We start from the raw sequence: 25,641 nt of genomic DNA on the forward strand, positions 1-25,641 counted from the left end.
TCAAGTTCTAGTGTATATAGAACACCAGGAAACACAGAAACAAGTATCAATAAGATGTGATTCCATTTTTCCAGGTAAAGGTGGTACAAAGATAAAAATTGATTTTTCCTATTTCAGTTTCATTAAAATAGTTAAGATATCAAATACAGTAAATACATCATCACCACCACTATAACAAATTAATCTTTTTTCATGTGCTTAGAATATAATACACTATTCAAAGTGCTGGGGGTATTTATTAATTGTCAGCATTTATCATACATTTGCCATTTGTCATTCATTATGCATCATGCGTAAAAAGGCCTAACGTTCCTTCACCACAACAAAACAACTATTTAAGCATTGAAAATTCAAAACAGCCATTAAAAGCTTTGGGAACCTGACCTATTTAGAAAATGGAGAAATATTTATTCAAGATAAGCTACTTAATCTTGATAATAATATCAACTGCCCCCCTCAGTGCCATATTATGAGCTCTACTTTGGGCAAATGAAAAAGATTATGGGACTCCTTTACTCCAAGGCTCCCAGTATAGGGCTGTGGTTGCACTTCACAAGGTAAAGGTGTTGGTATCTCTCCCTCCCTTCAGCTTGATGATGAAGCAGCTTTATTCTAGTCACATGGAAATGAGAAGCCTGGGGATTCCTTAACCCACTCAACTCTCTTTCATAGGGAAGAAGCTCTACTTCAGGCACTTCAGGCTGAGAATAATGGGGTCCTGATCACCATTGCAGAAACCTGCTGATGGTAGATAATACAGGTGAGGAGGGGCAAGCCCAAACCTCAGTACCTCAGACTATAATTGCATGGGGAAATAGGGCCTTTAAAGAGGTGGTTAAATTAAAACAAAGCTGTGAGGATGGGCCCTAATCCAATCTGAATGACATCCTCTTAAGAGGAATTTCAGGCATGAAAAGAGACACAGAAGCATGTGTGCACAGAAGAAATATATGTAAGGATACAGTGAGAAGGTGGTAGCCATATGCCAGCCAAGGGGAGAGGCCTCAGGAGAAACCAACACTAGCAACACCTTGATTTTGAATTTCTAGTCTCTAGAATGGTGAGAAAAGTGACTCCTGATTTTGAAGTTACCCAATCTGTGCTATTTTCTTACAATGGCCCTTGAAAACTAACATACATAGACACTGGACTTGAAAAACACTTTAAATCAACCATACTGGGCTGGCAGTGTGGTGCAGTAAGTTAATCCTCCTCCTGTGGCACCAGCATCCCATATGGGTGCCAGTTCTAGTCCTGGCCGCTCCTCTTCTGATCCAGCTCTCTGCTTTGGCCTGGGAAAGCAATAGAAGATGGCTCGAATGCTTGAGCCCCTGCTTCTACATGGGAGACCCACAGAAAGCTCCCAGCTCCCAGCTTCAGATCAGCGCAGCTGATTTGGGGGAGTGAACCAGATGCAGCCATTTGGGGGAGTGAACCAGATGATGGAAGACCTTTCTCTTTGTCTCTCCTTCCCACTGTCTGTAACTCTACCTCTCAAATAAAGAAATAAAATCTTTAAAATCTGTATTAAGTATGTTCAAAGAGCCAAAATAAACAGGATGATGATGTGTGAAAAAATAGAAAGTACCAACACAGAGACATAAAAAATAAACCAAAATTCTGAAGCTTTGATTCTAAGATGGTGGAATAGGGAAGGGCCTACTGCTCTAGGCTAGGGGTTAATAGTGAATAGAAAGTAGAGGAAGTACATTCTCAGGAGGTAGAGGAAAACTGCAATGGAAATTCTATGGAAGGAAGAGGAATGCCATGGATTGGTGTGGAAGGTGAGGACGTGCAGCACGAGCATGGACATAACATAGGACCCCAGCAGCCAAGAGCTGGAGAAACTGCCAGCTTTGGAAAGTGTGGTGAGATTAGACTGCAGCAGCCCATTACACCTGTGATAGCTGGAGGGAGAGCTTGGTGTGAATCTGGCCTGGAGCCCTAAGCAGAAAAAGGGATCTGCTGACCCACTGAAAAAAAGAGGGGCACACTTCTCTGGCAACTGGCTGAGAGAGGGCAGGCATCATTTTGGGAATAAGCAGCAGCTGTGGAAGCTCTTGTGCATGTGCTCAGCAACTGGCCATGACAAGATGCGATTTTGTCAGCACTAGAGGAGGCAGCAGCCCAGATGTGTGCATCCAGCAACCAGCAGGGAGGAGGTGACATTGTGAAATGAGTGAAGGCTGTGGCTGGAGGCTCTTGTGCATGAATGTGATCCAGAGATTCTAAATAAAATACAATATTTTTCCATGATGAAAACCTTAAGCAAACTGGGTATAGAAGGAACATTCCTTAAGACAATCAAGAAAACCAAATGTGAGATGAATGAAAATTTTTCCCATGAAATTGAAATTTTAAAGAGAAATCAAAGTGAAATATTAGAAACGAAAAATTCGATAGATCGAGTAAGATGCATTGGAAAGCCTTAACAGCAGATATTGTAAGGCAGAAGAAAGAATATCTGAGCTAGAAGACCAAAAAAATATTAGAAAATTTAAAAACAATGTTGGAGATTTATGGGATACTATAAAATAATCCAACATATGGATCTTAGGAGTTCCTGAAGGTATAGAAATACAGAAAGGACTAGAAGGCTTATTTAGTGAAATAATTACAGAAAACTTCCCTAATGTAGAGAAATAAAGGAACAATCAAGTACAGGAAGTACATAGGACTCCTAATAGACATGACTAGAAAAGATTTTCACCATGACACATTGTAGTCAAATTTTCCATAGTAAAACATAAATATTCTAAAATGTGCACAAAAACCCCAACTTACTTTCAGAGGATCTCCAATTAGACTCCCAGCTGACTTCTCATCAGAAACTCTACAGGCTAGGAGAGAATGGAGAGACACAGTCCAAGTCTTAAGAGAAAAAAAACTGTCAACCCAGAATATTGTACCCTACAAAGCTCTCATTGATGAATGAAGGTGAAATAAAGACCTTCCATCACAAACAGAAATTGAATTTGTCACCACCTAGTCAGCCTTACAAAAGATACTTAAGGATTTGCTACACACAGAAACACAGAAACATGGTCATTACTATGAAAGAAGATGAAGGCAAAAAATCTCACAGTAAATGTACCAAGTCTTAAAGTGAAAGGATGGAAAAAGATATTCCACACTAACAGAAACCAAAAAAGAGCTGGTGTAGCCATCTTAATATCAGACAAAATAGACTTTAACACAAAAACTATTAAAAGAGTCAAAGAAGGGCACTATATAATGATTAAAGAATCAATTCAAAAAAAGATGTGACTATTATAAATGTATATGTGTCTAATTACAGGACACCTGGCTATTTAAAAGAAATGTTAAGGGATCTATAAGGAAATATAGACTCCAGTACAGTAGTAATGGGGAACTTCAATATTCCACTTTCAGCAATGGATAGATCAACCAGACAGAAATCAGCAAGGAAACAACAGAGTTAATTGACACTATAGACCAAATGGACAAAACAAATATCTTCAGAACTTTCCATCCCAAAGTCAGAGAACACGTATTTTTCTCACCAGTGTGTGGTACTTTCTCTAGAATTGACCACATGCTAGGCAATAGAGCAAGTCTCAGCAAATTCAAAAAAATCAAAATCATATCATGCATCTTCTCTGACCACAATAGAATGAAGCTGGACATCAACAGCTCAGGAATCTCTAGAACATATGCACAAACATGGAGACTGAACAACATGCTCCTGTGGGTCATTGAAGAAATCAAAAGAGAAATAAAAAATTTTCTGGAAACAAATGAAGTCAATAATACAACATATAGAAACTTATGGGATACAGCAAAAGCAGTGTTAAGAGGAAATTTTATAACAATTAGTGCCTACATCAAGAAATTGGAAAAGCACCAAATAAATGAGCTATCAATGCATCCCAAGGATCTAGAAAGATAACGGCTAACCATTCCCAAAACTAGAAGAAAATAAATAATTAAAATTAAAGGAAATAAGCAAAATTGAAAGAAAAAAACACACAAGATCAGCAAAACAAAGAGTTGGGTTTTTGAAAAAATAAAAAATTGACACACCACTGGGCCAACTAACCAAAAACGTGAGGGAGAAGACCCAAATCAATAAAATTATACATAAAAAAGGAAATGTGTTAACAGAAGTTACAGAAATAAAAAGAATCATCAGAAATTACTACAAAGAGCTGTATGTCAACAAACTGGAAAACCTAGAAGAAATGGATAGATTCCTGGACACATACAATCTACAAAAACCAAGCCATGAAGACAGAGAAAACCCAAACAGACCTATAACCAAGATGGAAATTGAATCAGTAATAAAGACCCTCCCAACAAAGAAAAGCCTAGGACCAAATGGTTTCACTGCTGAATTCTACAAGACACTTAAAGAAGCCCTAACTACAATTCTTCTCAAGCTATTCAAAACAATTGAAAGGGAGGGAATCCTCCTAAATTATTTTATGAAGCCAGCAACACCTTAATTCTGAAACCAGAAATAGATGCAACACAGAAAGGAAACTATAGACAAATATCCCTGATGAATATAGATGTAAAAATCCTAAGATATTAGCTAATCAAATCCAACAACACATCAGAAAGATCAGCCACCTTTACCAAGTGGGATTTATCCTTGGTATGCAGGGATGGTTCAATATTTGCAAATCAATCAATGTGATACATCACATTAACAAACTGCTGGACAAAACCATATGATTATCTAAATAGATGCAGAAAAAGCATTTGATAAAATACAACACCCTTTCATGATGAAAACTCTAAGAAAATTGGGTATAGAAGGAATATTCCTCAACATAATCAAGGCAATTTATGATAACCCCATGGCCAGCATCCTATTGAATGGTGCAAAGTTGGAAGCATTCCCATCGAGATCCAGAACCAGATAAGGATGCCAGTCTCACCATTATAGTCCTAGAAGTTTTAGCCAGAGCCATTAGGCAAGAAAAAGAAATCAAAGGGACAAATTGGTGTCACTCCCCGTCTTCGTGGAGGAACGACACAGGACCCTGCGCTGTTCTTTTGTCTGCTCGGCCCTCCCCGGGTTTGCTGCTGGTTCTTCCCGGGTTGGCTACCGTCCCTTCCACCTCCGTGGAAGGGCGGTTCCCCCTGCCACTTTCCCCACTTCCGCAGGGGAGCGGCACACCGCCGGCCGGCTCTCTCGGGGGCTACTCAGATGTTCCTCAGGTGTTCCCTTTAGATGTTCCCTGTGCATGTTGTCTCTCTCCTACTTTATAGTCTTCTTCCACCAGTCCCAACTCTGCTACCCACACGCTGAGTACGCTGCTCTCCTCCAATCAGGAGCAGGTCCTGCTGTTTATTGGTTGAACTGGAGGCAGCTGTGTAGAAGCTGTTTCCTCCTCTCCCAGCGCCATATTGTGGGAGAGCAGATGTATAGAATAAGTCTTAATTCGAGTAACAGTCTAGTCTGAGTTGCTCCCCACAAATTGGAAAGGAGGAATTCAAACTATCCCTATTGCAGTTGACATGCTTCTATATGTAGGATATCCAAAAGACTCCACTAAGAGTCTACTGGAACTCATAGAAGAGTTCGGTAAATTAGCAGGATATAAAATTAACACATAAAAATCAATAGCTTTTATATACACAGACAATGCCTTGGCAGAGAAAGAACTTCTAAGATCAATCCCATTCACAATAGCTTAAAAAAATCCAATACCTTGGAAAACATTTAATCAAGGATGTGAAAGATCTCTATGATGAGAATTATAAAACATTAAAGAAAGTAATAGAAATAGATACAAAAATAATGGAAAAATCTTCCATGTTCATAAATTGGAAGAATCAATATCATCAAAATTTCCATACTAGTGAAAGCCATTTACAGATTCCATGTGATACCAATCAAAATACTACAGATATTCTTCTCAGATATAGAAAAAGTGATGCTGAAATTCATATGGGAACACTGGAGACCCCAATAGCTAAAATGATTTTATACGACAAAAACAAAGCCTGAGGCATCACAACACCAAATTTCAAACATACTACAGGGCAGTTATAATCAAAACAACCTGGTACTGGTACAAAAACAGATCGATAGATCAATGGAACAGAACAGAAACACCAGAAATCAATCCAAGCATCTACAACCAACTTATCTTTGACATGGGAGCTAAAATCAATCCCTGGAGCAATGTCAGTCTTTTCAACAAATGGTGTTGGGAAAACTGGATTGCCCCATGCAGAAGCATAAAGAAAGACTCCTACCTTAAACCTTGTACAAAATACACTAAAAATGGATTAATGACCTAAATCTATGACCCGATACCTTCAAATTATTAGAGAATATTGGGGAAACCCTGCAAGAAATTGACATCGGCAATGACTTCTTGGAAAAGATCCCAGAGGCACAGGCAATCAAAGCCAAAATTGAGAAATGGGATTATATCAAACTGAGAAGTTTCTGTACTGCAAAAGAAACACTTAGTAAAGAGGCAACCAACAGGATGGGAGAAATTATTTGCAAACTATACAGTTAACAAAGGATTAATAGCCAGTATATATAAAGAGATCAAGAAACTCCACAACAACAAAACAAACAACCCATTTAAGAAATGAGCAAAGGATTTAAACAGGCAATTTTCAAAGGAGGAAATCCAATTGGCCAACAGTCACATGAAAAAATGCTCAGGATCAGTAGCTGTCAGGGAAATGCAAATCAAAACCACAATGAGGTTTCACCTTACTCCATTAGAATGGCTTTCATACAGAAATCAATAAACAACAAATGCTGGCAAGGATGTGGTGAAAAAGGTACCCTAATCCACTGTTAGTGAGAATGTACACTGGAAAAAGCCACTGTGGAAGACAATATGGAAATACCTCAGAAATCTGAATATAGACCTACCTATGAACCAGCCATCCCACACCTGGAAATTTACCCACAGGAAATGAAATCAGCATATGAAAGTTTTATCTGTACTCCCATGTTCATTGCAGTTCAATTCGCAACACTAAAACATGGAATCAACCCAAATTCCTATCAACTGAAGACCAGATAAAGAAATTATGGGATATGTACTCTATGGAATACTACATAGCTGTAAAAAAAATACTGAAATCCGATCATTTGCAACAAAATGTTATGACACTGGAGAACATAATATTTAGTGAAATAAGCCAGTCCCAAAGGGACAAATATTATATGTTCTCCCTGACCCGTGGTAACTAATAGAGCACCTAAAAGGCAATCTGTAGAAGCAAAATTGACACTTAGAGTAGCAATGACTTTGATCAGCCCTTGTCTCAACTGTTGAGGAGCAGTTTTTTTTTCGTATTATTTGTTGAACTCCTTATTTAACATAAGAGTTAATCATATGTGTATAAAGCTAATTGAAAATAGATCTTAGTAACAAAGAAAAGTGGGAATAAGAGAGGGAGCAGGAAGAGGGGTGAGAGTGTGGGAAGAAGGGTATCCAAGGTGGGAAGTGTGGGGAGCAAACCGGACTAGACTGAGTTACTGGAATTAAGACTTATTCTATGCATCTGCTCTCCCACAATATGGCGCTGGGAGAGAAGTAAACAGCTTCCGCACAGCTGCCTCCAGTTCAACCAATAAACTGTAGGACTTGCTCCTGATTGGAGGAGAGCAGCGTACTCGGCGTGTGGGCAGCCAAGTTGGGATTGGTGGAGGAGGACTATAAAGGAGGAGAGAGACGGCATTCACCAGGAACATCTATGGGGAACATCTAAGGGAACCCGTGCAGCCCCCGAGAAAGCCGGCCGGCGGTGTGCCGCTCCCCTGCGGAAGTGGGGAATGTGGCCAGGGGGAACTGCCCTTCCACGGAGGTGGAAGGGATAGTAGCCAACCCGGGAAGAACCAGCAGCAAACCCGGGGAGGGCCGAGCAGACGAAAGAACAGCGCAGGGTCCTGTGTCGTTCCTCCACGAAGAGGGGGAGCGACAGGAAGTATCACCATGTTCCCAAAGTTGTAATTAAGTAATGTAGGAAGTTTGTATTCCTTAAATAAAAGGTTCATGGGAAAAAAGAAAACATTATTAACCACAGAAATGAAGGAAAGAACATTACTACTAAACTTACAACAGTAAAAAGTCTTAGAATAAAATCTATGAACAACTCTATGCTAACATATACATAACCTAGGTGAAATTTATAAATTCCAAGAGATAACCTATTAAACTGACTTGAAGTAACATATAATGTGTATATAACTATTTTAACTAAAGAAATTGAGTTTGTAATAAAAAACCTTCTAACAAGAAAAATTTTGGACCAGATAGCTTCACTGTTAAATTGTAGCATTAAAAAAAATTAGCACCAATTATTCTCTTTTTTTAAGAAAGTTTTTATTTAATATATATAAATTTTATAGGTACACTGGATTAAAATTAAGAGTCTAGAAGTGAACTCTTAGATCTTTGTTCTGTCACCAAGTGTTCCAAGACTATTCAATGGGGTAAAGAATAATCTCTTCAAAAATCGTATTATGACAACTGAATACTCATGTGTGAAAGAATGACATTTGAGCTTTACTACATAGTGTGATAGGTGACTCAAACTGTTTACATGGCATAGCACACTCAGGTGGTTATAGACTACAGGTTATCTTGTTTGGTTGTTTTAAAAACAGGGCCTGTTCTTCATAAAAATAAATGTTAGTTTGTAACTGGTCCATTTCTGGCTTCTGTACCTCCACTTGCTTGATAATGGCCAAGGCCACCAGACTATGGTTTCTCCTGACTTCTCCTGGCTGAAGCCACAAGATAACACAGGTGGCACCAAAGTCAGTGACACCATGCTTGACCCCAACAGGGAACAACTGAATAATTGAATTGTTATATTTTTCAATAAGGTTACAAAGAAACTGGCTGATTGGCTAACTGCTTCTTGTTTCTATATGCCTGCTTTCTGCTTGCACAGCCTTTAAAAACCCCCCACCACTGCAACTCGGGGCCGTCTTTCCTGGACTTGCTCTGTGGGAGGGCAGTTGCCAGCTGGCTAATTAACAACTATTAATTTGACCTCAAAAGTCTGTCTGTGTTTTTAATCTGTGCTCCCCACAACAATAGTACATACAAAAATTAACTGATAATGGATAAAAGACCTAAATATAATAACTACAAATATAAAATGCCAAGCAAAATATAGGGGTGAATCTTCATGGCCTTGAATTTGGCAATGGATTCCCATATACATGACATCATTTCCCAAGAAATAAAGAAAAATCAGATAAATAAAACTTCATGAACGCTTTTAACTTCTGTTTTTCAGAGACTACTACCAAGAAACCAAATAAACAATCTCTAAGGAGAAAATGACTGCAAATTATATATCTGAATGCTACTTTTATTTTTTCCTCTACTTCAAAGGCAGAGGAAGCGAGGCAGCAAGCAAGAACATTAGCCAGTGAGTGTCAGAGAGCTATCTTAGATCTGCTGGTAATGATTTAGTAATGAAATGTATAAAGATTGCTTATGACCTAACAACAGAAAAACAATTTTTTTAAAGTGTCAAGGAATTAAATAAACATTTCTCCAAATAAGAAACACAAACAACTCACAATCACATGAAAACATGCACAGCATCATTAGTCACTGGGAGAAGGAAATTAAAACCACAACAATATTCCACTTCACACCTACTGGGATGGTTATAATAAAATTAGAAAGGAACAAGTATTGAAAATGTTGAGAATTTGGACCCTTCATACATTGCTGATTGGGATGCAAAACAATGCTGCCACTATGGAAGTCTGACAATTCTTCAAATAGTTAATCAAAGAATTGCTATATAATCCAGAAATTTCATTCCTAGGTATATACCCAAAAATGTTGTCAGGGTCTAAGGCTATGCAAAGAGTTCTTAGACTAGATGATGAAATATGATCCATAAGAGAAAAAAAATCAGTAAATGTACCTTATAACAATGAAAAATTTGTTTTTGAAAGTCCATGTTCGTGGGGGCAAATTGTTGAAATCTATGATTAGCATAGAGTTGGTCCTCTGTATATAAAGTTATACTAAAAATGATCCATAATGAAGAAGGAGATAGGAGAGGGAACAGGAGGTGGGATGGGAGTGGGGTGGGGAGTATGGGGGAAAGAACCACTATATTCCTAAAGTTGTATCTATGTAAAAATGCATTCATTAAATAAAAAAAAAGAAAGCCAATGTGAAGAGAATGAAATTACGAGTCACAGGCAAAAAATATTTATAAGCCTCATATTCCACAAAGGATCACTAAGTACTAGAATATATAAATAACTCTAAAACTCAACAGTAAGAAAACAAACTAGAAAATGGGCAAAATACCTGAAGACCCATTGCATCAAAGATGATATACAGATGGCGTGGTCTGTGAAGTAATGATCAACATTATTAGCCATCAAGATAGTACAATTAAAAACACAATGCAATATCACCACACACTTACCTAAATAGCTAGAATCAAGAAACAGTTACAGTATAAAATGTTGGTTAATGTGGGTAAATTGTACTCATGTACTGCAGTTTGCACAAAAATCTGGCACACAAATATTCCTAGAAATTTTATTTGAAACAACATAAATTGGAATTAGTTAAATACCTTTCATCAGGTTAATGGTAAAACAAATTGTGGTACACACATACTATAGAAGACTATCCAACAATGAAAAGAATGAGCTATCAATCTGTTCAACAATAGCTTGAATGAATATGCAGGGAATTATGCCGAGTGTGTGGTTCACTAACTGTGACAAAGATACTAATTTAAGATACTAACACAGGATATGGGGTGAGGTGTGTATGGAACTCTGTAGCACTACCTCACAATTTTAGCTTTGGAAATTTATTCTGAAATAAAAATGTTGAGAAGACTATATGTTCTGATTACATTTATATAACATTTTTGAAATGATGAAATTTAGAATGGAAGACAGACAAATACTTCCCAATGTTTAGAAATGGGTGGAGGTGCCCAAGGAGTGGCATTCTCGGCTGTGAAAAGTCGCTCAGTGGATCTCTGTTCTGCTGCTACCAGAAACAACTCGAGTGAGAGGGCAACTTGCACAGCAGAGAACAGATCCACTGCAACCTGAAACTGTGGGAGTTTTGGGGCATTAGCCACAGAGCTGCACTAACTTATTCTCTGGGGGGAGGGGGTCCCCTTCAGATCTTGGGCTAGCACTAGCAGCAGTTCATAAAAAAATCTGCATCTACCTTGGGAGATCTGGGACTATAACAATCAGTTCTAAGGTCCTTAACCTGATTAGAATCTACCCGGTGGAACTAAGAAGACTCTACCTGCATTCCTCCTCTCTGGTCTCCTATTTGTCAGAGAAAAATCTCCTGTATACTTTATAGTCACCCTACAGGACTGGAGCAGTGCTCAGTTCACATCACCTAGTCCTGGGACTAGGGCTTTTGGTGTTATAAACTGTAGCACCAGTTGAATTTGCCTAGCATGATCTGAGGAAGGGCCCACCCATGTCACACAGTCCTGGAGCCACAGCAATTGGTGCCACAAGCCCCAGGATTATTCAGGCTTGCCAGTGGGACAGGAGGGCAGCCACCTTTGTCTCCCTCAGCACCAAGAACAAGGCCCTGGCTGTCACAATCCTAAGTGTGACTGGCATTGAACTCTTGGTAGACTGAAGATACACACCCTGGGAGATACATATTCATTTCAAAGCCAAACTTCTATCCCTACAAACTGCAGCAACCAGACCACTTATAGACACAAATGACATTGAATAAAGCAAAATAAATCACTCAGAAACTACACTTCTGATCTCACTTAGAACCAGTGTCAAAATAAGCCAAATGATATCCTGCATTCTAGCCAAACCACAAATTGTTTTCCAATAAAACCTACTCCATAAAGAAGGGACTATCACAACTGATTCAGAAACATCAACATAGGGACACAGGAGACATGAAGAAGGTAAAATAAAAGAGCACTCCAGAATTAGATCTTGAACTGAAGGAAATCTATGAAATGCCAGAAACATAATTTGAAATGACTGTCAGGAAACTCAATGCAAAGCAAGTGAATACTAATAGATAGATTAAAGAAATGAGGAATTCAATGAGTAACGAAGGAGACAGAACTCATTAAGAAGAATCAAATGGAAATTTTAGAGAGGAAATTTTAAACTAGTGAAGTAAAAAATATGATTGAGAGCTCTAACAGAAAAATAGATCAAGTGGAGGAATGAATTTCTGACCTCAGGGACAAAACTTCTGGAATAACCCAACCAGACAAAAATAAAGATAATTAAAAACAATGAATAAAGTCTATGTGAAATACAGGATACCATTAAATAACCAAATATTCATAGTATAGGTATTCCCATGGAAGAAGAGAAGGAAAAAGGTGTAGAGAACCTGCTGAATTAAATAATAGTTGAAAATTTCCCAGGTCTTGAAAGAGACATGAATGAACATCCAGACACAGGAGCTCAAAGGAACCCAAGCAGACTCATGCAAAAATATCTTCTTCAAGGCACACTGTAGTCAAATTGTCAAAAAATTAATGACAAGGAGAGAATTCTAAAGGCAGTAAAAGAAAGGCATCATTACACATAAAGGAAAACCAATTAGACCAACATCAGACTTCTCATTAGAAACCCTTCAGGCTACAAAAGAGTGAGATAATATATTCAAGGTATTAAAAGAAAATAAACTTCCAGCTAAGAATATTATGTCAAGTGAAGCTATCCTTTAGAAGTGAAGGAGAAATAAGATATTTTCCAGATAAGGAAAAATTGATAGAATTTACCACAACCAAAAGCAGTCTTACAAGAAATTCTGAGGGGAATACTGCATGAGAAGTAAACATCATGAAAAACATCACCAAATTAATTTTTAAAAAAGGTATAATTAGTATCCAATCAACAAAATGACAATCCTTAGCTCTTATCTATCAATATTAACCTTGAATGTAAAATAGATTAAATTCTCTAGTCAAAAGACTTAGGTCAGCTAAATGGATTAAAAAACCCAAGACCCCACTATATGCTACCTAGAAGAAACTCACTTCACAAATAAAGATACACAAAGACAAAAATTAAGGGCTGGAAAAAAGATACCACAAAACAAATTAGAAACCAAAATAGAGCAGGGGTATTTATCCTCGTTTCAGATTAAACAGACTTTAAATAAAAAACTATAAAAAGATACAAAGAAAGACACTTTTAGATAAAAGGTTTGATAAAGCAAGAAGATATGACAATCGTAAATATACATACCCAACTCAAGACCACCCAGATATATACAACAAATACTCTTAGACCTATGGGAAAGATAAGACTCCAATACAGTAATAGTGGGTGACTTCAATACCTCACTCTAATCAATGGGCAAGATCATCAAGACAGAAAATAATGATACATCAGAGTTGAGTCATACTGTTGAGCAAATGGACCTAATAGATATTTACAGTTCGTATCATCCAATAGTTATAAAATACACATTTTTTTCTCATCAGCACATGGAAAATTTTCTAGGATAGATCATATATTAGGCCACATATCAGGTCACAGTAACCATAAAAAGACTGAACACATACCACATATCTTCTCAGACTACAAGGGAATAAAACCAAAAATCAAAGCAAAACATTCATGCATACATGGAAATTAAAGAACATGTTACTGAATGATCAATGGTCACTGAAGAAATTTTTTTGAAGAAATTTTTTTAAAGATTTATTTATTTATTTGAGAGGTAAAGTTGCATACAGAGAGAGAGGGAGAGACAGAGGTTTTTTCATCTGCTGGTTCACTCCCCAAATGGCCTCAATGGCCAGAGCTGGGCCATTCCTAAGCCTGGAGCCAGGAGATTCTTCTGGGTCTTGGACATGGGTGCAGGGCCCAAGCACTTGGGCCATCTTTTGCCTCTTTCCCAGGCTATTAGCAGAGAGCTGAATCAGAGGAGGAGCAGCCAGGACACGAGCTGGTGATATATGGGATGCTGGTGACACAGGCATAGGCTTAACCTACTATGCTACAGGGCCAGCCCCCAATGAAGAAATTAAAAAGTAAATAAAAAACTCTCGAAGTAAATGAAAATGAAAACACAACATATCAAAACTCATGTGAGACAGCAAAATCAGTATTAAGAGAGAAGTTAATAGCATTAAATGCTTACATTAAAAAAAAAAAAACAACAGAAATGTCTCAAATAGTAAATCTCCAAGACTTAGAAAAACAAGAACAGGGGCGGAGCCAAGATGGCGGAATAGTGAGGGCGCGCACCGATAGTCCGGGAAAATTTAGTTTAATAAAAGGGAAGTTACGGTAGCCTCAGAAAAAAGAACCAGGAAAATATTGCAGACGAAACTCTTCTGGATCCAGTGGGCGTGAATCGGAGGACCTACTGGGAGAACAAGGTCGCCCATCGCGCACGAAAGTCGAGCCGCGGGACCGAGCCGCGGGACCGAGCCGCGGGACTGAGCTGCGCAACCTGCAGGGTCTGCGCGCAAGTGCTCGAAGGGGAGTGCAACAGCGGGGAGACTTGGGACGTCCAGGGCTCCAAGTCCACACATCGGCGCTGGAAGGGGAGCAGACCTGCGTGGAGAGCGTGGGAGCCCACAGTTCAGGACACCAGCGGCAGACTCAACACACCAGCGCTGGAACGCGAGGTGAGCCGAACCTCAATAACCCGAGACACCGGCAGGCAAGCGGAGAGAGGAGACTAGAGGGAACGACCCCCGGGGGGGGGGGAACTTCACCAAGTTAACTGGAAGAGAGAGAGAGGGGAAAAAAAAAAGGTGACTGGTACGGACACGGGTTTCTCTCTCTCCGCTCACCTCTCAAGGGCGAGCAAGACAAAGAGCAGGCGCCATCTTGGACATACGTCATAAGCAGAGCGACCTCAGGTCTGCACCGGCCCTGAGCCTAGCAGAAAAACCTGACTCTGGGCGGGGCGAATTAACAGGAGATTAGGACCTAGTAAATTTGTGGTGCTACTGAACTGAGACTGTGAAAAAAGAGATGGTGGGGGAGAGAACTCACGGAATTCACGTGAGCACTCTCCAGAGACGCTACAATTCCGTAACTTTGGCAACCCAGTGGGAGACTGAAGGAGAATTTGAGCCCACTCTGAGGGCCGAACAGATTCCCTGTGTGGTCCTTGGGAAAGAGCTTCCTATCTCTGCTCCTGTGGGTATATCATTTGCCTGCTAACTACCTCCAACTTCGTTCAGCTGTGCAGAATAACTTCCCTTTTGAATCGAAAAAAAAAAGAGAGAGAGAGAGAGAGAGGTTTACCACGCCCAACCTGGGAGTGTCACCTTTGGCACACCAAACAGAGCTCTCAGGCCACACCCATCTCAAGCCCTAAGGCTCCATCAAAAACAGATAGTCCACTTAATCTAGAGTCATAGTATAACAAGAAAAAGCACCACAGTGAAGAAACCAAATATCTCCAATATGACAAATAACAAACGCAAAAACCAAGGTAATAAAAACAAGGAAGTCACCATGAAGCCCTCAAATGAAAAAGACACCCCAATTCAAGATTATGAGGATGATGACATAGAAGAAATGCAAGAAGCAGATCTCAAAAAATTGATAAGAACATTAAGAAGTTCTCAAAAACAAATTCTTGAACTACAGAAATCCTTAATGGACAAGATAGAAAATCTCTCTCGTGAAAATGAAATATTAAGGAGGAATCAAAATGAAACGAAACAACTAGTACAACAGGAAACTGGGATAGTGACTGAAGTGAAGAATTCAATAGATCAAATGAAAAACACAATAGAGAGCCTTACAAACAGAATGGGAGAAGCAGAAGAGAGAATATCGGACTTAGAAGACAGAGAACAGGAAAGGATACAGTCAGACCAAAGAAAAGACGAGGAAATTAGAAATCTAAAACATATTGTCGGGAATCTTCAGGATACTATTAAAAAACCCAACATTCGGGTTCTAGGAGTTCCTGAAGGCATGGAGAGGGAGAAAGGATTAGAAGGCCTTTATAGTGAGATATTAGCAGAAAATTTCCCAGGTTTGGAGAAGGACAGAGAAATCCTAGTACAGGAAGCTCACAGAACCCCTAATAAACACGACCAAAAGAGATCCTCACCACGACACGTTGTAATTAAACTCTCCACAGTGAAACATAAAGAAAAGATCCTAAAATGTGCAAGAGAGAAACGTCAGATTACTCTCAGAGGATCTCCAATCAGACTCACAGCTGACTTCTCATCAGAAACTCTACAAGCTAGGAGGGAATGGCGAGATATAGCCCAGGTACTAAGAGAGAACAACTGCCAGCCCAGAATATTATATCCTGCAAAGCTATCATTTGTGAATGAAGGTGAAATAAAGACTTTTCATAACAAACAGAAATTGAAAGAGTTTGTTGCCACTCGTCCAGCCCTGCAAAAGATGCTTAAAGATGTGTTACATACAGAAACAAAGAAACACGGTCATCAATATGAAAGAAGGTAAAGGAAGGAAACCAAGGAAGGAAAGCTCACAGCAAAAGATCACAGGGAATTCAAAGCATATATTAGAACTTATCTTTGGCAAATGGCAGGGCAAAGTTACCACTTATCATTAGTCACATTGAACGTGAATGGCCTGAACTGTCCAGTTAAAAGACACCGTTTGGCTGATTGGGTTAAGGAACAAAACCCATCTATTTGCTGCTTACAAGAAACACATCTTTCCAACAAAGATCCATACAGACTGAAAGTGAAAGGCTGGAAAAAGATATACCATGCCAACAGAAATGAAAAAAGAGCGGGCGTAGCCATCTTAATATCAGACACCATAAACTTTACCACAAAAACCGTTAAGAGCGACAAAGAGGGACACTACATAATGATTAAGGGATCAATTCAACAGGAAGATATAACAATTATCAATGTATATGCACCTAACTACAGGGCACCGGTTTATCTAAAAGATTTGTTAACGGACTTAAAGGGAGACTTAGACCCCAATACAATAGTACTGGGGGACTTCAATACTCCACTCTCAGAAATAGACAGATCAATAGGACAGAAGATCAACAAGGATACAGTAGATTTAAACGACACTATAGCCCAAATGGATCTAACAGATATATACAGAACTTTCAATCCTACAGCTAAAGATTTTACATTCTTCTCAGAAGTACATGGAACCTTCTCTAGGATTGACCACATGCTAGGCCATAAAGCAAGTCTCAGCAAATTCAAAAGAATTAGAATCATACCATGCAGCTTCTCAGACCATAAAGGAATGAAGTTGGAAATGAACAACTCAGGAATCCCTAGAGCATATGCAAAAACATGGAGATTGAACAACATGCTCCTGAATGAACAATGGGTCATAGAAGAAATCAAAAGAGAAATCAAAAACTTTCTGGAAGTAAATGAGGATAACAGCACAACATACCAAAACTTATGGGACGCAGCAAAAGCAGTGTTAAGAGGAAAGTTTATATCAATAGGTGCCTACATCAAGAAATTGGAAAGGCACCAAATAGATGAGCTTTCAATTCACCTCAAGGATCTAGAAAACCTACAGCAAACCAGACCCAAATCTAGTAGGAGAAGAGAAATAATTAAAATCAGAGAAGAAATCAACAGGATTGAATCAAGAAAAACATTCCAAAAAATCAGCCAAACGAGGAGCTGGTTTTTTGAAAAAATAATCAAAATTGACACCCCATTGGCCCAACTAACTAAAAAAAGAAGAGAAAAGACCCAAATCAATAAAATCAGAGATGAAAAAGGAAACGTAACAACAGACACCACAGAAATAAAAAGAATCATCAGAAATTACTACAAGGACTTGTATGCCAGCAAACAGGGAAACCTATCAGAAATGGATAGATTCCTGGACACATGCAACCTACCTAAATTGAACCAGGAAGACATCGAAAACCTAAACAGACCCATAACTGAGACAGAAATTGAAACAGTAATAAAGGCCCTCCCAACAAAGAAAAGCCCAGGACCAGATGGATTCACTGCTGAATTCTACCAGACATTTAAAGAAGAACTAACTCCAATTCTTCTCAAACTATTCAGAACAATCGAAGAAGAGGGAATCCTCCCAAATTCTTTCTATGAAGCCAGCATCACCTTAATTCCTAAGCCGGAAAAAGATGCAGCACTGAAAGAGAATTACAGACCAATATCCCTGATGAACATAGATGCAAAAATCCTCAATAAAATTCTCGCCAATAGAATGCAACAACACATCAGAAAGATCATCCACCCAGACCAAGTGGGATTTATCCCTGGTATGCAGGGATGGTTTAATGTGCGCAAGACAATCAATGTGATACACCACATTAACAGACTGCAGAAGAAAAACCATATGATTCTCTCAATAGATGCCGAGAAAGCATTTGATAAAATACAACACCCGTTCATGATGAAAACTCTAAGCAAACTGGGTTTGGAAGGAACATTCCTCAATACAATCAAAGCAATCTATGAAAAGCCCACAGCCAACATCCTATTGAATGGGGAAAAGTTGGAAGCATTTCCACTGAGATCTGGGACCAGACAGGGATGCCCACTCTCACCACTGCTATTCAATATAGTTCTGGAGGTTCTAGCCAGAGCTATTAGGCAAGAAAAAGAAATTAAAGGGATACAAATTGGGAAGGAAGAACTCAAACTATCCCTCTTTGCAGATGACATGATTCTTTATTTAGAGGACCCAAAGAACTCTACTAAGAGACTACTGGAACTCATAGAAGAGTTTGGCAAAGTAGCAGGGTATAAAATCAATGCACAAAAATCAACAGCCTTTGTATACACAGACAATGCCATGGCTGAGGAAGAACTTCTAAGATCAATCCCATTCACAATAGCTACAAAAACAATCAAATACCTTGGAATAAACTTAACCAAAGACGTAAAAGATCTCTACGATGAAAATTACAAAACCTTAAAGAAAGAAATAGAAGAGGATACCAAGAAATGGAAAAATCTTCCATGCTCATGGATTGGAAGAATCAACATCATCAAAATGTCCATTCTCCCAAAAGCAATTTACAGATTCAATGCAATACCAATCAAGATACCGAAGACCTTCTTCTCAGATCTGGAAAAAATGATGCTGAAATTCATATGGAGGCACAAGAGACCTCGAATAGCTAAAGCAATCTTGTACAACAAAAACAAAGCCGGAGGCATCACAATACCAGATTTCAGGACATACTACAGGGCAGTTGTAATCAAAACAGCATGGTACTGGTACAGAAACAGATGGATAGACCAATGGAACAGAATTGAAATACCAGAAATCAACCCAAACATCTACAGCCAACTTATATTTGATCAAGGATCTAAAACTAATTCCTGGAGCAAGGACAGTCTATTCAATAAATGGTGCTGGGAAAACTGGATTTCCACGTGCAGAATCATGAAGCAAGACCCCTACCTTACACCTTACACAAAAATCCACTCAACATGGATTAAAGACCTAAATCTACGACCTGACACCATCAAGTTACTAGAGAACATTGGAGAAACCCTTCAAGATATTGGCACAGGCAAAGAGTTTCTGGAAAAGACCCGGGAGGCTCAGGCAGTCAAAGCCAAAATTAACTATTGGGATTGCATCAAATTGAGAAGTTTCTGTACTGCAAAAGAAACAGTCAGGAGAGTGAAGAGACAACCGACAGAATGGGAAAAAATATTTGCAAACTATGCAACAGATAAAGGGTTAATAACCAGAATCTACAAAGAGATCAAGAAACTCCACAAAAACAAAACCAACAACCCACTTAAGAGATGGGCCAAGGACCTCAATAGACATTTTGCAAAAGAGGAAATCCAAATGGCCAACAGGCACATGAAAATATGTTCAAGGTCACTAGCAGTCAGGGAAATGCAAATCAAAACCACAATGAGGTTTCACCTCACCCCGGTTAGAATGGCTCACATTCAGAAATCTACCAACAACAGATGCTGGCGAGGATGTGGGGAAAAAGGGACACTAACCCACTGTTGGTGGGAATGCAAACTGGTCAAGCCACTATGGAAGTCAGTCTGGAGATCCCTCAGAAACCTGAAGATAACCCTACCGTTCGACCCAGCCATCCCACTCCTTGGAATTTACCCAAAGGAATTTAAATTGGCAAACAAAAAAGCGGTCTGCAGCCTAATGTTTATTGCAGCTCAATTCACAATAGCTAAGACCTGGAACCAACCTAAATGCCCATCAACGGTAGACTGGATAAAGAAATTATGGGATATGTACTCTTTAGAATACTATACCGCAGTAAGAAACAACAAAATCCAGTCATTTGCAACAAAATGGAGGAATCTGGAACACATCATGCTGAGTGAAATAAGCCAGTCCCAAAGGGACAAATACCATATGTTCTCCCTGATCGGTGACAACTGACTGAACACCAAAAAGGAAACCTGTTGAAGTGAAATGGACACTATGGGAAACGGTGACTTGATCAGCATAGCCCTGACTGTTAATGAACAACTTAATACATTATCCCTCTTAGTAGTTTTTTTGTCTGTTCTACTTAATATGACTGGTTTAATTCTGTAATTAATACACAGTTATTCTTAAGTGTTGAAATTTAACTGAAATGTGATCCCTGTTAAACATAAGAGTAGGAATAAGAGAGGGAAGAGATATATAATTTGGGACATGCTCAAGCTGACTTGCCCCAAATGGTAGAGTTAGAAACATACCAGGGGACTCCAATTTAATCCCATCAAGGTGGCATGTACCAATGCCATCTCACTAGTCCAAGTGATCAATTTCAGTTCACAATTGATCATAATGAAAGGACTAAGAGTCAAAGGGAGCACATAAGCAAGTCTAGTACCTGCTAACACTAACCGATAGAATAAATAAAGGGGAGAGTGATCCAACATGGGAAGTGAGATACTCAGCAGACTCATAGAATGGCAGATGTCCTAAATAGCACTCTGGCCTCAGAATCAGCCCTAAAGGCATTCGGATCTGGCTGAAAAGCCCATGAGAGTATTTCAGGCATGGAAAGCCAAGATACTCTGGCAAAAGATCTCTGTGAGTGAGATCTCAGTGGAAAGAACAGGTCTTCAAAGAAGGAGGTACCTTTCTCTGAAGGGAGGAGAGAACCTCCACTTTGACTATGACCTTGTCTAAACAAGATAAGAATCGGAGAACTCAGAGGGCTTCCATAGCCTTGGAAACTCATGACTGGAGCATAGGGAGATTACTGATGCCATAGACAGGAGTGTCAATTGGTAAAGTCAACAACAGGAGTCACTGTGCACTTACTCCTCATGTAGGATCTCTGTCCTTAATGTGCTGTGCATTGAGATTTAATGCTATAATGAGTACTCAAACAATATATTTCAGTTTGTGTTTCTATGGGGGTGCAAACTGTTGAAATCTTTACTTAATGCATACTAAACTGATCCTCTGTAAAAAAAAAAAAAAAGAAAAGAAAAGAAAAGAAACTATCAACTCCCAACTTGACTCTCACTGGGATTAAACATGACAATAGGTCTGATCTGATTTCATCATCATTAAAAAAAAATCATCTATTATTTTTCACTTTATGTTTCTGTGTGGGAGCAAACTGTTGAAATCCTTACTTAATGTATACTAAGCTGATCTTCTGTATATTAAGATAATCAAAAATGAATCTTGATGTGAATGGAAGGGGAGAGGGAGTGGGAAAGGGGAGGGTTGTGGGTGGGAGGGACGGTATGGGGGGGAAGCCATAGTAATCCATCATTCGTACTTTGGAAACTTATATTCATTAAATAAAAGTTAAAAAAAAATAAAAAAATAAAAAAAACTGAAAAAAAAATTCTTACATGTGTATACATGGAAGAAAAATTTGATTTTAAATGTTTACTTACCAAAAAATCCTATAGCATGTAAAGTATTAAAAGAAATTGATATTAAAATGATTTTTAAACATAAAAAAAAAGAAAAACAAGAACAAACCAAAACAAAAATCAGCAGAAGGCAAGAAATAATAAGGATCACAGTAGAAATAAATGAAATTAAAACAAAAAAAATACAAAAGATCAACAAAACAAAAAAATGTTTTGAGAAGACAAAAATAGACAAACCTTTAAATAAAATTAATGCTGAAAAAGAGGTATTACAATCAATGCCACTGAAATACAAAGATTCATAAATTAAAAATAGACAATCCTTTAAATAAAATTAATGCTGAAAAAGAGATATTATAATAAATACCACTGAAATACAAAGAATCATAAGGAAGTACTGTGAAAAAGTATATGCTAACAAACTAGAAAAATCTGAAGAAATGGATAAATTCTGGGATACATATAAGCTATCAAGACTAACTCAAGAAGATACAGAAAATCCAAACATATCCATAACAAGCAAAGAGATTAAAACAATAATCAAAGTCTTCCACCAAGGAAAAGTGGGCTTATTACTGAATTCCACAAAATATTCAAAGAGGAATAATACTTTTCAAACTATTCCAAAATATTGAACAGGATGGAACTCTGCCAAACTATTTTTATGAGTCCAGCATCACTTGGATACTAAAACTGAAAAAGGAGACAACATAAAAAGAAAATCACAGACCTATATCCTTGATGAATGTAGAATCTCAAAAAAATACTAGGAAACTGAATCCAAAACCATATCAAAAAGATCACACATTGTGATCAAGTGGGATTTATCTTAGAGATGCAAGGGTAGTTCAACATTCTCAAATCAATAAGTGTCAAAAATCACATTAACAGAATGAAGAACAAGACTAATATGATCATCTCAATAGATGTGGAGAAAGCATTTGATAAGATTCAACACCCCATTCAAGATAAAACCTGCCATAAATTAGGTATAGAAGGAACATACCTCCACTTTATAAAGGCTACATATGACAAACCAATAGGTCATCAAAGAAGGAGGTACCTTTCTCTGAAGGGAGGAGAGAACTTCCACTCTGACCATGGCCTTATCTAAAAATTATCAGAGTCAGTGAACCCAGGGGGCTTCCATAGCCTTGGCAGCTCATGACAAGAGCCTAGGGTGATTACTGATGCCATAAACAAGAGTGTCAATTTGTAAAGTCAACAACAGGAGTCACTGTGCACTTACTCCTCATGTAGGATCTTTGTCCTTAGTGTGCTGTACATTGAGATTTAATGCTATAACTAGTACTCAAACAGTATTTTTCACTTTGTGTTTCTATGTGGGTGCAAACTGTTGAAATATTTACTTAATGTATGTTAAACTGATCTTCTGTATATAAAGAGAAACAAAAATGAATCTTGATGTGAATGGAAGGGAAGAGGGAGTGAGAAAGGGGAGGGTTGCGGGTGGGAGGGACGTTATGTGGGGGAAGCCATTGTAATCCATAAGCTGTACTTTGGAAATTTATATTCATTAAATAAAAGTTTAAAAAAAAAAGAAAGTGGAAAATCTGAAACCATTTCCCCTCAGATCTGGAAAAAGACAAGGATGTCCACTTTCTTTTTTTTTTAATTTTTTTTAATTTTATTATTTTTAAATTTTATTTATTTTTTGACAGGCAGAGTGGACAGTGAGAGAGAGACAGAGAGAAAGGTCTTCCTTTGCTGTTGGTTCACCCTCCAATGGCCGCTGCGGCCAGCGTGCTGAGGCCGGCACACCGCGCTGATCCGAAGGCAGGAGCCAGGTACTTATCCTGGTCTCCCATGGGGTGCAGGGCCCAAGCACTTGGGCCATCCTCCACTGCACTCCCTGGCCACAGCAGAGAGCTGGCCTGGAAGAGGGGCAACCGGGACAGAATCCGGCGCCCCGACCGGGACTAGAACCTGGTGTGCCGGCGCCGCAAGGCGGAGGATTAGCCTAGTGAGCCGCGGCGCCGCCCAAGGATGTCCACTTTCACCACTTTTATTCAATATAGTACTGGAAGAGCAATTGGAGATGAGAAAGGGATATAAAGGGTACTACAATGGGATAAAAGGAAACTTAAATATCCTTGTTTGCAGATGACACATTATTGTATAAGGAAAAACCTAAACACTCCACCATAAAGATGTCAGAATGGAAAACCAATTCAGTAAAGTTGTGGGTTACAAAATAAATATACAGAAAACAGCAGGTTTTTGATAGGGTAATGATGAACTCACTAAAAGAGAAATCAAAAAAGGAATCCCATCCACAATATCCACAAATCATCAAATATGTAGGAATAAATTTAACCAAAGTGAAAGATTTCTACAAAAAATCATAAACACTGATGAAAGAAATCAGCAAGGACATAAACAGCACTCTGGCCTCAGAATCAGCCCTTAAGTCATTCGGATCTGGCTGAAAAGCCCATGAGAGTATTTCAGGAATGGAAAGCCAAGACACTCTGGCAAAAAAAAAAAAAAATGACCTAAATGAAAGATCTCCATGAGTGAGATCCCAGTGGAAAGAACAGGTCATCAAAGAAGGAGGTACCTTTCTCTGAAGGGAGGAGAGAACTTTCACTTTGACTATGACCTTGTCTAAATATGAGCAGAGTCGGTGAACTCAAAAGGATTCCATAGCCTTGGCAACTCATGACAAGAGCCTAGGGTGATTACTGATGCCATAAACAAGAGTGTCAATTTGTTAAGTCAACAACAGGAGTCACTGTGCACTTACTCCCCATGTAGGATCTCTGTCCTTAATGTGTTGTTCAATGTGAATTAATGCCATAACTAGTACTGAAACAGTATTTTACACTTTGTGCTTCTGTGTGGGTGCAAACTGTTGAAAACTTTACTTAATATATGCTAAATTGATCTTCTGTATATAAAGAGAATTGAAAATGAATCAATGTGAATGGAAAGGGAGAGGGAGTGGGAGAGGGGAGTTATGGGAGGAAGTAACTGCCATAATCCAAAAATTGTACTTTGGAAATTTATATTCATTAAATAAAAGTCAAAAAAAAAAAAAAAGAAATCAGCAAGGACAAAAAAGTGGAAAGATATTCCTTGCTCATGGATTGAAAAAATCAGTATTAAAATGTCCATAATATCTAAAGCAATCTGCAGATTCACTGCAATTCCTATCATAATATCAATGACATCTTTTGCAGAATTAGCAAAAACTCTAAAATTCATATGAAATCACAAAAGAACAAAGTGATCATGAGAAAGAAAAATCAAGTGGGAGGCATTACAATACCTGACTTCAAAGCATACTACAAAGCTATAGTAAATAAATCATGGTACTGGTATAAAAACTGACACAAGGATCAATGGAACAGAAATAGAGTGCCTAAGATTTTTGACAAAAGTGCCCAGACTATACACTGGAGTAAGGATGATCTCTTCAACAAACGGTGCTGGTAAAATGGCGCAAAAGAATGAAATCAGATACATACCCCTCACCATATACAAAAATCAAATCAAGATGAATCAAAGAAGTAAATTTCAGACCTATGACTATGAAGTTGCTGGAAGAAAAGTAGGGGAAACAGTACAAGACTTAGCAGAGGTGACGACTTCTTGGAGAAGACCCCAAAGCACAGGCAACAAAAGCAAACTAAATAAATGAGACTGTATCAAAATCAGAAGCTTTTGCGCAGCAAAGGAAATAATCAACAGAGTGAAGAGACATTCAACAGAATGCGAAAAATGATTTTATTTTTTATTGCTATATTTTCTTCTTTAAATTTTTTAAAATTTTATTTAATATAAACTTCAAGAATTTGATATATACAATTTGGGAACATTGTGATTCTCCCCCCCCCCCAC

At 38.5% G+C, this 25,641-nt stretch overlaps 1 protein-coding gene across 9 annotated transcripts in view; it reads right to left on the reverse strand.

Annotated features, from left to right (window-relative positions):
• The window catches only part of LOC100353262 (phospholipid-transporting ATPase ABCA3), a 236,330-nt gene that overhangs the window by 198,682 nt on the left and 12,007 nt on the right, over positions 1 to 25,641 (reverse strand). Inside the window, exon 1 of one of the 9 annotated variants that reach the window (XM_070064624.1) lies at positions 10,296 to 10,338. The exons of 7 other annotated variants lie outside the window; for them this stretch is intronic. Coding sequence is in view for 1 of the 2 variants with exons in the window: in XM_070064628.1 (XP_069920729.1) it covers positions 10,296 to 10,312 (17 nt within the window). In the remaining variant the exon portion in view is untranslated. Of the gene's footprint in view, positions 1 to 10,295; positions 10,339 to 25,641 lie in introns of those variants that run through there. One more of the 9 variants, XM_070064628.1, reaches the window with a different exon arrangement.

The sequence above is a fragment of the Oryctolagus cuniculus genome, chromosome 19, assembly GCF_964237555.1.
Source record: "Oryctolagus cuniculus chromosome 19, mOryCun1.1, whole genome shotgun sequence".
Taxonomy (NCBI): Eukaryota; Metazoa; Chordata; class Mammalia; order Lagomorpha; family Leporidae; genus Oryctolagus; species Oryctolagus cuniculus.